The 13,334-nt window shown below is 50.2% G+C and overlaps 3 protein-coding genes across 5 annotated transcripts in view; 2 read left to right on the forward strand and 1 right to left on the reverse strand.

The window, feature by feature from the left end:
* The window catches only part of LOC146009839 (uncharacterized), a 103,266-nt gene extending 92,627 nt beyond the window's left edge, over positions 1-10,639 (forward strand). The window contains exons 2-4 of one of the 2 annotated variants that reach the window (XM_083150372.1): positions 595-692; positions 782-938; positions 8,100-10,639. In XM_083150372.1, coding sequence (XP_083006498.1) covers positions 595-692; positions 782-938; positions 8,100-9,175 — 1,331 coding nt within the window. In that variant the 3' untranslated portion in view covers positions 9,176-10,639. The remainder of the gene's footprint in view (positions 1-594; positions 693-781; positions 939-8,099) is intronic. The other variant, XM_083150373.1, reaches the window with a different exon arrangement.
* LOC146009826 (uncharacterized) overlaps positions 1-13,334 on the forward strand; it is a 426,905-nt gene that overhangs the window by 275,495 nt on the left and 138,076 nt on the right. The window lies entirely within an intron of this gene.
* LOC146009807 (uncharacterized) overlaps positions 1-13,334 on the reverse strand; it is a 234,070-nt gene that overhangs the window by 58,121 nt on the left and 162,615 nt on the right. The gene's annotated exons all lie outside the window — the stretch shown is intronic.

Raw genomic sequence — 13,334 nt, forward strand, 5'->3', positions numbered from 1 at the left:
TGATGTCCCCGTCCTCTGTATTCCCAGGATAATCACATATATACCATGTCCTCAGTCACTGCGTGTCTCCTACAGATGGGCCCAGTAACAGCAATACCCCAGAGAGATGTCCCCGTCCTCTGTATTCCCAGATAATCACATATATACCATGTACTCAGTCACTGTGTGTCTCCTACAGATGGGCCCAGTAACAGGAATACCCCAGAGAGATGTCCCCGTCCTCTGTATTCCCAGGATAATCACATATATACAATGTCCTCAGTCACTGTGTGTCTCCTACAGATGGGGCCAGTAACAGGAATACCCCAGAGAGATGTCCCCGTCCTCTGTATTCCCAGGATAATCACTTATATACCATGTCCTCAGTCACTGCGTGTCTCCTACAGATGGGGCCAGTAACAGGAATACCCCAGAGAGATGTCCCTGTCCTCTGTATTCCCAGGATAATCACATATATACCATGTACTCAGTCACTGTGTGTCTCCTACAGATGGGGCCAGTAACAGGAATACCCCAGAGAGATGTCCCCGTCCTTTGTATTCCCAGGATAATCACATATATACCATGTCCTCAGTCACTGCGTGTCTCCTACAGATGGGGCCAGTAACAGGAATACCCCAGAGAGATGTCCCCGTCCTCTGTATTCCCAGGATTGTACAGAGGAGAATCACCGGACCCCACAGGAGGATCAGGTAGGTGGGATCTAGGGTCTCCCCAATATACCCAAGTGTGTGTCTTATAGACTGATATTATACTGTGTAATGTTATTGTCTTAATTTAGGATGAATCCCTGACTGTTATCAAGATAGAAGATACAGAGGGAGAAGAGACATATGTGACAGATATGAAGGTTGAAGATACAGAGGGAGAAGAAGAGACGGATGTAAGGAGTAATCGGCAGTGTAAGGAGGAGGAAATCCCTACAGATATCAGCACAGGTGAGTTATAAACATTTAATGATGGAGACCGTTCCGGAGTCCGTTGCCATCAGCCCCTATTATACTCCTGCTCTCCCCCTCACATCATGTCACTGTGTGTTACCAGCCCAGAGATCTGACCAGTCTCCTCCCCGCACTCTCTGGTGTGTCTCATACATCAGGAGCCATCAGCCCCTATTATACTCCTGCTCTCCCCTCACATCATGTCACTGAGTGTTACTAGCCCAGAGATCTGACCAGTCTCCTCCCCGCACTCTCTGGTGTATCTCATACATCAGGAGCCATCAGCTCTATTATACTCCTGCTCTCCCCCTCACATCATGTCACTGTGTGTTACCAGCCCAGAGATCTGACCAGTCTCCTCCCCACACTCTCTGGTGTATCTCATACATCAGGAGCCATCAGCCCCTATTATACTCCTGCTCTCCCCCTCACATCATGTCACTGTGTGTTACCAGCCCAGAGATCTGACCAGTCTCCTCCCCGCACTCTCTGGTGTATCTCATACATCAGCAGCCATCAACCCCTATTATACTCCCGCTCTCCCCCTCACATCATGTCACTGTGTGTTACCAGCCCAGAGATCTGACCAGTCTCCTCCCCGCACTCTCTGGTGTATCTCTTACATCAGGAGCCATCAGCCCCTATTATACTCCTGCACTCCCCCTCACATCATGTCACTGTGTGTTACCAGCCCAGAGATCTGACCAGTCTCCTCCCCGCACTCTCTGGTGTATCTCATACATCAGGAGCCATCAGCCCCTATTATACTCCTGCTCTCCCCCTCACATCATGTCACTGTGTGTTACCAGCCCAGAGATCTGACCAGTCTCCTCCCCACACTCTCTGGTGTTTTCTCATACATCAGGAGCCATTAGCCCCTATTATACTCCTGCTCTCCCCCTCACATCATGTCACTGTGTGTTACCAGCCCAGAGATCTGACCAGTCTCCTCCCCGCACTCTCTGGTGTATCTCATACATCAGGAGCCATCAGCCCCTATTATACTCCTGCTCTCCCCCTCACATCATGTCACTGTGTGTTACCAGCCCAGAGATCTGACCAGTGTACTCCCCGCACTCTCTGGTGTATCTCATACAACAGCAGCCATCAGCCCGTATTATACTCCCGCTCTCCCCCTCACATCATGTCACTGTGTGTTACCAGCCCAGAGATCTGACCAGTCTCCTCCCCGCACTCTCTGGTGTATCTCATACATCAGGAGCCATCAGCCCCTATTATACTCCTGCTCTCCCCCTCACATCATGTCACTGTGTGTTACCAGCCCAGAGATCTGACCAGTCTCCTCCCCGCACTCTCTGGTGTATCTCATACATCAGGAGCCATCAGCCCCTATTATACTCCTGCTCTCCCACTCACATCATGTCACTGTGTGTTACCAGCCCAGAGATCTGACCAGTCTCCTCCCCGCACTCTCTGGTGTATCTCATACATCAGGAGCCATCAGCCTCTATTATACTCCTGCTCTCCCCCTCACATCATGTCACTGTGTGTTACCAGCCCAGAGATCTGACCAGTCTCCTCCCAGCACTCTCTGTTGTATCTCATACATCAGGAGCCATCAGCCCCTATTATACTCCTGCTCTCCCCCTCACATCATGTCACTGTGTGTTACCAGCCCAGAGATCTGACCAGTCTCCTCCCCGCACTCTCTGGTGTATCTCATACATCAGGAGCCATCAGCCCCATTATACTCCTGCTCTCTCCCTCACATCATGTCACTGTGTGTTACCAGCCCAGAGATCTGACCAGTCTCCTCCCTGCACTCTCTGGTGTATCTCATACATCAGGAGCCATCAGCCCCTGTTATACTCCTGCTCTCCCCTCACATCATGTCACTGTGTGTTACAAGCCCAGAGATCTGACCAGTCTCCTCCCCGCACTCTCTGGTGTATCTCATACATCAGGAGCCATCAGCCCCTATTATACTCCTGCTCTCCCCTCACATCATGTCACTGTGTGTTACCAGCCCAGAGATCTGACCAGTCTCCTCCCCGCACTCTCTGGTGTATCTCATACATCAGGAGCCATCAGCCCCTATTATACTCCTGCTCTCCCCCTCACATCATGTCACTGTGTGTTACCAGCCCAGAGATCTGACCAGTCTCCTCCCCGCACTCTCTGGTGTATCTCATACAACTGGAGCCATCAGCCCCTATTATACTCCTGCTCTCCCCCTCACATCATGTCACTGTGTGTTACCAGCCCAGAGATCTGACCAGTCTCCTCCCCGCACTCTCTGGTGTATCTCATACATCAGCAGCCATCAGCACCTATTATACTCCTGCTCTCCCCCTCACATCATGTCACTGTGTGTTACCAGCCCAGGGATCTGACCAGTCTCCTCCCCGCACACTCTGGTGTAACTCATACATCAGGAGCCATCAGCCCCTATTATACTCCTGCTCTCCTCCTCACATCATGTCACTGTGTGTTACCAGCCCAGAGATCTGACCAGTCCTCCTCCCCGCACTCTCTGGTGTATCTCATACATCAGGAGCCATCAGCCTCTATTATACTCCTGCTCTCCCCCTCACATCATGTCACTGTGTGTTACCAGCCCAGAGATCTGAACAGTCTCCTCCCCGCACTCTCTGGTGTATCTCATACATCAGGAGCCATCAGCCTCTATTATACTCCTGCTCTCCCCCTCACATCATGTCACTGTGTGTTACCAGCCCAGAGATCTGACCAGTCTCCTCCCCGCACACTCTGGTGTATCTCATACATCAGGAGCCATCAGCCCCTATTATACTCCTGCTCTCCCCCTCACATCATGTCACTGTGTGTTACCAGCCCAGAAATCTGACCAGTCTCCTCCCCGCACTCTCTGGTGTATCTCATACATCAGGAGCCATCAGCCTCTATTATACTCCTGCTCTCCCCCTCACATCATGTCACTGTGTGTTACCAGCCCAGAGATCTGACCAGTCTCCTCCCAGCACTCTCTGTTGTATCTCATACATCAGGAGCCATCAGCCCCTATTATACTCCTGCTCTCCCCCTCACATCATGTCACTGTGTGTTACAAGCCCAGAGATCTGACCAGTCTCCTCCCCGCACTCTCTGGTGTATCTCATACATCAGGAGCCATCAGCCCCTATTATACTCCTGCTCTCCCCTCACATCATGTCACTGTGTGTTACCAGCCCAGAGATCTGACCAGTCTCCTCCCCGCACTCTCTGGTGTATCTCATACATCAGGAGCCATCAGCCCCTATTATACTCCTGCTCTCCCCCTCACATCATGTCACTGTGTGTTACCAGCCCAGAGATCTGACCAGTCTCCTCCCCGCACTCTCTGGTGTATCTCATACAACTGGAGCCATCAGCCCCTATTATACTCCTGCTCTCCCCCTCACATCATGTCACTGTGTGTTACCAGCCCAGAGATCTGACCAGTCTCCTCCCCGCACTCTCTGGTGTATCTCATACATCAGGAGCCATCAGCCCCTATTATACTCCTGCTCTCCCCCTCACATCATGTCACTGTGTGTTACCAGCCCAGAGATCTGACCAGTCTACTCCCCGCACTCTCTGGTGTATCTCATACATCAGGATCCACCAGCCCCTATTATACTCCTGCTCTCCCCCTCACATCATGTCACTGTGTGTTACCAGCCCAGAGATCTGACCAGTCTCCTCCCCACACTCTCTGGTGTATCTCATACATCAGGTGCCATCAGCCCCTATTATACTCCTGCTCTCCCCTCACATCATGTCACTGTGTGTTACCAGCCCAGAGATCTGACCAGTCTCCTTCCTGCACTCTCTGGTGTATCTCATACATCAGGAACCATCAGCCCCTATTATACTCCTGCTCTCCCTCTCACATCATGTCACTGTGTGTTACCATCCCAGAGATCTGACCAGTCTCCTCCCCGCACTCTGTGGTGTATATCATACATCAAGAGCCATCAGCCCCTATTATACTCCTGCTCTCCACCTCACATCATGTCACTGTGTGTTACCAGCCCAGAGATCTGACCAGTCTCCTCCCCGCACTCTCTGCTGTATCTCATACATCAAGAGCCATCAGTCCCTATTATACTTCTGCTCTCACCCTCACATCATGTCACTGTGTGTTACCAGCCCAGAGATCTGACCAGTCTCCTCCCCGCACTCTCTGGTGTATCTCATACATCAGGAGCCATCAGCCCCTATTATACTCCTGCTCTCCCCCTCACATCATGTCACTGTGTGTTACCAGCCCAGAGATCTGACCAGTCTACTCCCCGCACTCTCTGGTGTATCTCATACATCAGGAGCCATCAGCCCCTATTATACTCCTGCTCTCCCCCTCACATCATGTCACTGTGTGTTACCAGCCCAGAGATCTGACCAGTCTCCTCCCCGCACTCTCTGGTGTATCTCATACATCAGGAGCCATCAGCCCCTATTATACTCCTGCTCTCCCCCTCACATCATGTCACTGTGTTACCAGCCCAGAGATCTGACCAGTCTCCTCCCCGCACTCTCTGGTGTATCTCATACATCAGGAGCCATCAGCCCCTATTATACTCCTGCTCTCCCCCTCACATCATGTCACTGTGTGTTACCAGCCCAGAGATCTGACCAGTCTCCTCCCTGCACCTCCTGGTGTATCTCATACATCAGGAGCATATAGCCCCTATTATACTCCTGCTCTCCCCCTCACATCATGTCACTGTCCAGTCTCCTCCCCGCACTCTCTGGTGTATCTCATACATCAGGAGCCATCAGCCCCTATTATACTCCTGCTCTCTGTGTTACCAGCCCAGAGATCTGACCAGTCTCCTCCCGCACTCTTTGGGTCTGCCCCAGCATTGTACCAGCATCTGGAACACCTCCAGATGAAGGGATCTTCTTCTCTGCTAATTAAAAATGCTGGAGGTCTCTGCCAAGGCAGACCAACTGTGAGTGCCGCCCTAGTGGTTGATATAACCCACCGTCTTTGCATTGTTTGACTTGACCTGCACCGGGCAACCCCGGAGCCAGGGTTCCACCAAACAAATGGCCCGTAAGACTGCCCTCAGTTCGATGACATTGATCAGTAGTTGGGCTTACTGTACATTCCATAGTCCCTGGCAAGTTACTTCCTCCACCCACGGAGGCTGGCATCTGTAGTGAGGAGAGTCCACGGGTGGATCCAAATGATCTCCCCGCTATGAGGTTCTGGTCTAGAAGCCATCAGGAGAGATGCACGGCCGGGGAAAAAGCGATCAGCTGTGACCGGATGTTGGTGTAGGATTTCCCATTGTAGCGGACGGGAGTGTAATTGTGCATATTCTGCCATGTCATACCATCGACCCTAAGACCCTCATGCGGGCATGAACCGACACCTGTCTGAGGAAGAGGAGACATCTTATGCAGGACTGCAGTGTCCAGCGACGATCCTCTGACAGATGCTTTGCCATACCGTTCAATAGGTAATCCAGATACTGAAGTATCCTGACACCCTGGTTGAGAAGCCTGCTGCCCATCACTGCCATGACCTTTTGTAAACACCTGAGGGGTGGTAGATCATCTGAAAAGCAGAGACTGAAAGTGATGGTCCTGCAGTGCACACTGCAGAAACCATTGATGTTCTGGCTTGATGCAGATATGCCAATATGCTTCCTGGATGTCCAGGGATGCCTCCCTGGATGTCTCCTGGCTGTAAAGCCAAGACTATGGATCGCAATGTTTCCATCCGGAACTTCAGGACTTGAATGAACGTTTTGCTTTAGTTGAGAACGAGACGGTATGACTCCTTGAGCTTCCGGAGTAGAAAGAGGCTGGTCTAGAATCTGGAGCTTCGCTGAGACGATGGGACGGTGCTATGACTCCGGATTGCAGGAGTTTCTGGATGGACTGCTCCAGAGAACTTTTGGAAAAGGAATTCGGTGGATGGCGGCGGAAAGTTAGGGAGTAGCCTCTGGAGATGACATCCCAAACCCATGCGTCTATTGTGGATTCTAGCCAGACATCTGAAAACCCCAACAGGTGGCCTCCTACCTTGGGATCCCCCAGGTGGAGGTCCGTCCCATTATGTGGAGAGTTTGTCCTCTGGCTTAGGATCAGGGCACCTGGTGGCCCAGGGATGATTACCCTTGGGTTTGGAGGACCTGGCGACTTGGGTCCCCTACCACTACCCTGGAAGTGAAAGGACTGGAAGGTAGCTTGGGGCCATTGTGTTGGAGCGGAAGGTAGGAAAGCTGCCACCGTAGCCACTATTTAAGTTTGGATCCAAACAAAAGGGAACCCTTAAAGGGAAATGCGCCTAAGGTTTTCTTAGAGTCGGGGTCCACCTTCCAAGAGCGCAGTTACAAAGACCACCGTGCTGCAACAGCTGAAGCCGACACTCTAGAGGTCGGGGGGCCACATCAAGCACTGCCTCCCCTAGATAGAGTGGCCTGATGAACCATTTCAGTGGTAGGTAGAAGGTTCTCAGCCGCGACAGTAGTTACCATTTCCACCATGACCTTAGCCACCCAGGCTGATGCCAGGACAGGCCTAGCTACCGCACCTGCAGTGGTGTAGATGAGTTTGTGGAAGTTTTCCAACTTCCGAGTGGCCGGGTCTTTGGGATGGACAGCGTAGAAGATCTCACTAGCTTAGCCACATGTGCATCTACCTTAGGAGCCGTTTTCCCAGTGGACCCTATCCTCCTGAGGAAGGGGGTAAAGGGAGATGAACCACCTAGGTAGGGTAAACTTCCTATTGGGTACCTCCCAAGCCTCTGAGAATCTTCTCCAAAACGTCAGACTTAGGGAATAAAGCAAGAGTCTACTTAGGGCGTTTGGAAATAGAGCCGGGGATTCGGGTGGTTCTCTAAACTAAGGGCCTCTTTTACCGCTGTGACCTCAACGCGTGACGGGGCGTCCTGCTTGTCAGCACCTGACTGGAGCACAAACTCTGTAACCTGTGAGGAGTGGTACAGGGAGGACTGGCCCAGGCTCTCTGGCAGCGAAGCATTGGATCTCCGGGTGGCTTAGTTTAGGTAGTCACACATGTAATTACAATTTCAATAGAATACAAATAGGGAAATAAGACACCGCTCCGATCACATGCAGCGATGTGAGGAATCTTCAGATATTCCACTAATCAGACTGATCTTACTAATAGTATGAGCTAAATTTGGAAAACATTTCTATTTGTATGTATTTATTTTTTTCCCAGCAGATGGTGGCACCAGCAGGAAGACCTCAGAGGGAGATCTCGTATTGCCTCCGCATATTAATATACCGGAGAATACCACACTGGCTCCCCCAGGAGACATCTCCATTACTGTAAACGTGCATTCAGTACTCCACAGTGCAAATATATCCTCTGATCCCTCTAATCATGGGGAATGTTCTCCTGCTACCTCTAATATGGCTACACTCAGTGCAGCTCACACAGGGGTTAAAATATTTATCTGTTCTGTATGTGGGAAATGTTTTACACATAAATCGGGTCTGGTCACACATCAAAGACTTCACACAGGTGAGAAACCATTTACATGCGCTGAGTGTGGGAAATGTTTTACAGTGAATTCCAATCTGGTTACACATCAGAGAACTCACACCGGGGAGAGGCCGTATCCATGCTCTGAGTGCGGGAAATGCTTTAAATACAAATCACATCTTGTTACGCATCAGAGATTTCACAAAGGAGAGAAGCCGTTTTCATGCGCCGAGTGTGGGAAATGTTTTACACAGAGATCAAATCTGGTTACCCATCAGAGAAGTCACACGGGTGAGAAGCGATTTACATGCTCCGAGTGCGGGAAATGTTTTACAGAAAAATCTAATCTTGTTACACATCAGAGAAGTCACACAGGTGAGAAGCCATTTCCATGTTCTGAGTGTGGGAAATGTTTTGCACATAAATCACATCTCATTATACACGAGAGAGGTCACACAGGTGTGAAGCCATATATGTGCTCTGAGTGTGGGAATGGTTTTACACGGAAATCCTATCTTATTAAACATCAGAGAAGTCACACGGGTGAGAAACCATTCACATGCTCTGAGTGTGGGAAATGTTTTACGCAGAAAACATATCTTGATAGACACGAGAGACATCACACGGGTGAGAGGCCGTTTCCGTGCTCTGAGTGTGGGAAGTGTTTCATGCAGAGAGCACATCTGTACAGACATAAAGCAATACACAAAAAAGAGATGTTAACCATGAAACACAATACTATAAATATTGCAAATGATGGAAATGTTTTGGCTAATGCCCATCTCGCGGGTGTTGAGACCCAGCATTAGCAGAAACATATAGAGCCACCAGAAGATGAAACATGGCGGGGTTTTAAGTAGTTCTTGTTAACGGTCTATTCCAAATAGGTATTGTACCATTTTTGTTAATTTAGTGTTTCTTTATTAGTTAATTCATATACGCTCTCAGAACCCAACTCAATGGCAGTTATTCAATGCTGTGGGCGAGCGGCGACAGCGAGCAGAGCTTCCTGCTCGCTGTCACCACTCACCCTGTCGGTATTCAACGCAGCCCCCTCATACGCCAATTTCCCCTCACTCCATTTTTTCAGCGAGGGGGAATTAGCGTATGCGGCTCCAGAAGCAGCGAGACTTGTGGCTAACTATAGTGTTCCCGCTAGGCTGTTTTAGTGGGGCGCTGCGCCCTGCCCGATTTTTTTTTTAAAGGGCAAAATGTGCCCTGACCCTCTTGCAGCGCCCCGCTAAAACAGCCTCACGGGGAAGCCCAGCGTCGCCGTAAACGGAGATGCCCGGCGCTTCCCAGGCAGCATAGAGGTTTTAAAGGGGCCGGGCCCGTCCCCTTTGATGACGATGGCAGCCGGGCCCGCCCCCTTTCATGACGGCGGCCCGGGACCGCCCCCAGCTTTGCCGTCAGCCATCCTGGCGCCCTGCCCGGTGGCCATCCTAGAGTGAACACTATAAATACAGCGAGTTTTCTGCATTAGCCGCGGGTCTCGCTGTTTTGGGGAATTCTCGCAGTCCTGTGCCGGCGAGGATTTCCCCAGAACGTTGAACAGAGTGAGCGGCCGGCGCGGGGGTTAAACAGCGAGGATCGCTGGTTTTCTGCAATCCTCGCTGTTTAACCCCCTCGCCGGCAGCATTGAATACCTGCCACTGGGTACAGACCGTGTACTGGGAGGACTGTTATACATTGCCACAGTAGGGGGCGCTGTCACAGACTGTGGATGTATAAGAGTATTAGTTGTCACATATACACCGATCAGATTATTTGGACATATGGATGATAGAATGGTTAGCATGGGGCAGGAGCGTAGAGAGCCACAACGGGCCCCAGGAATAGATGTGTGGGTGTGGTCTATAAAGAGGGCTTGTCCGCGCCCCTTAAAGGATTTGAACAGTAAAAGTGAGGGGGTCAGCGGACACGAGCCCAGGTAATTAGTGCCTGCTCTGCCCCCTCTCAGTGCCAGTGATCACAGCACTGAGGTCATGGGTTCTATTCCCACCATGGACCAAACTGTGGAGTTTGTATGTTCTCTCCCTGCTCATGTGAGTTTTCTTCCACAATCTAAAAATATACTGGTGGGTTATAACTGACTCCCAACAACAACAGTAACACTGTAGTGTAGGTATGTGCATGTGTTCCGGCAGACTGCTGGGGTCAGTGGTTCTTATTTTATGTTACTCTGTGTACATATTAAATATTGCGTCTTATACTGATAGTCTGGAGTGGAATCATTACTGTGTGTGCGTGTGTGCACAGGACTCAGGATTGTGTGTGCGTGTGTGCGCAGGACTCAGGATTGTGTGTGCGTGTGTGCGCAGGACTCTGGGTTGTGTGTGTCTGTGTGTGCGCAGGACTCGGGATTGTGTGTGTGTGCGCAGGACTCGGGATTGTGTGTGTGTGCGCAGGACTCGGGATTGTGTGTGCGTGCGCAGGACTCGGGATTGTGTGTGCGTGTGCAGGACTCTGGAATGTGTGTGTGTGTGTGTGCGCAGGACTCGGGATTGTGTGTGTGTGCGCAGGACTCGGGATTGTGTGTGTGTGCGCAGGACTCGGGATTGTGTGTGCGTGCGCAGGACTCGGGATTGTGTGTGTGACTGGATTGTGTGTGCGTGCACAGGACTCGGGATTGTGTGTGCCTGTGTGTGCGCAGGACTCGGGATTGTGTGTGTGTGTGTGTGCACAGGACTCGGGATTGTGTGTGTGTGCACAGGACTCGGGATTGTGTGTGCGTGTGCAGGACTCGGGATTGTGTGTGTGTGCGTGTGCAGGACTTGGGATTGTGTGTGTGTGCGCGCACAGGACTCGGGATTGTGTGTGTGTGACTCTGGATTGTGTGTGTGTGACTCTGGATTGTGTGCGCGCGCACAGGACTCGGGATTGTGTGTGTGTGCGCAGGACTCGGGATTGTGTGTGCGCAGGACTCGGGATTGTGTGTGTGTGTGTGCGCAGGACTCGGGATTGTGTGTGTGTGCACAGGACTCGGGATTGTGTGTGCCTGTGTGTGCGCAGGACTCGGGATTGTGTGTGTGTGTGTGTGCACAGGACTCGGGATTGTGTGTGTGTGCACAGGACTCGGGATTGTGTGTGCGTGTGCAGGACTCGGGATTGTGTGTGTGTGCGTGTGCAGGACTTGGGATTGTGTGTGTGTGCGCGCACAGGACTCGGGATTGTGTGTGTGTGACTCTGGATTGTGTGTGTGTGACTGGATTGTGTGTGTGCGCGTACAGGACTCGGGATTGTGTGTGTGTGCGCAGGACTCGGGATTGTGTGTGCGCAGGACTCGGGATTGTGTGTGTGTGTGTGCGCAGGACTCGGGATTGTGTGTGTGTGCACAGGACTCGGGATTGTGTGTGCATGTGCAGGACTCGGGATTGTGTGTGCGTGTGCAGGATTTGGGATTGTGTGTGTGTGAGCGCACAGGACTCGGGATTGTGTGTGTGTGTGACTGGATTGTGTGTGCGTGCGCAGGACTCGGGATTGTGTGTGTGACTGGATTGTGTGTGCGTGCGCAGGACTCGGGATTGTGTGTGTCTGTGTGGTTGCAGATCAGCTTCCTATGGGATACAGAGGCAGCACTCAGACAGACTTCAGTAAATTATTGGGTACTTAATTATTATCTGGGCGCCCAATTTTTTCATTGCATTGCATTGCATTGCATGCAATATAGTGGCATACAATGCAATGCAAATGCAATTTTTCCATTGTAAAGACCCAATTTCATACCCCCACTATCCAACTACGCATGGAGTTGATTATATATAGTGTGGCGCGGGCAGCGAGCCACCGTGCCCAAAGCGTGGCGAGCGGACGCAGAATACATGTAAAGTAATCCGCGTTCGCTCGCCACACTATATAAAATCAACTCCATGCGTAGTTGGATAGTGGGGGTATGAAATCACCCACGGGTGACTATACAATTAAAAATCGGGTCTTTACAATGAAAAATTGCATTGCATTGCATGCCTTAAGTAGTGGCATGCAATAATAAAATCGGGCGCCCAGATAATACATAAGTACCAATTATTGTATTAGTTTCGTTACAGGTTATATATTAAAGACAACGTTTCAAGGCCCCAACTTGGCCTCTTCATCAGGTCATATAACGTGCAGATCGGTGAGATAAGACGGAAGTGACAACTGTCTTACCAAGTGCAAACGCAGGCCGGCATCGGAGGGAAGGGACTTCCAGGATCGCAGTCCGGTATGGGGGTGTTACTCACTGCCCCGGGGCCCCGAACCTCAGATGTTGGAAAAACTGGTGACAAAAAAACCACTTGGTGAATGAACAGATCATATTAGTGATAAAACTATTTTTCGGGATAATAAGGGGGAAATTTACTAAAGGAAATTTGTAAAAAATAGGTGTATTTGTATACAGAAATACACTTATTTTTGACATTTACTATCCCGAAAATACGGCAATTCGTATTCGTATTGATAGCACATCAATACGACTACGAATTGCCATATTTTTGGGATAGTAAATGTCAAAAATAAGTGTATTTCTGGATACAAATACACCTATTTTTTACAAATTTCCTTTAGTAAATTTCCCCCAAAATGTCAAAAATAAGTGTATTTCTGGATACAAATACACCTATTTTTTTTACAAATTTCCTTTAGTAAATTTCCCCCAGAATGTCCACTGTTCTTACATTGTGTAGCCACTGGCTGTTCCCACGGCTTCCCCTCCAATGCCCCTTTTATGGCTGAGGGGTGAAGTGCCAACCTGGGGCGCTGAGCTCTACTGGTCTGACCAACATATGATAACCCACACAGGTATATCAGTAAATAAATGACGTATGTGGTTGTACAGGTTGGTGAAAACCAATTTATTACCAACGTTGGATACTCCTGTAAGAAAGTTGGGCTGCCACAAATGTCCATCATGTACGATACGTAATTACAGAGCCAGACTCTTATTTCAAACACAACAACCACATACGTCATTTATTTACTGATATG

This window comes from Crinia signifera, chromosome 6 (genome assembly GCF_055691185.1).
Source record: "Crinia signifera chromosome 6, ASM5569118v1, whole genome shotgun sequence".
Taxonomy (NCBI): Eukaryota; Metazoa; Chordata; class Amphibia; order Anura; family Myobatrachidae; genus Crinia; species Crinia signifera.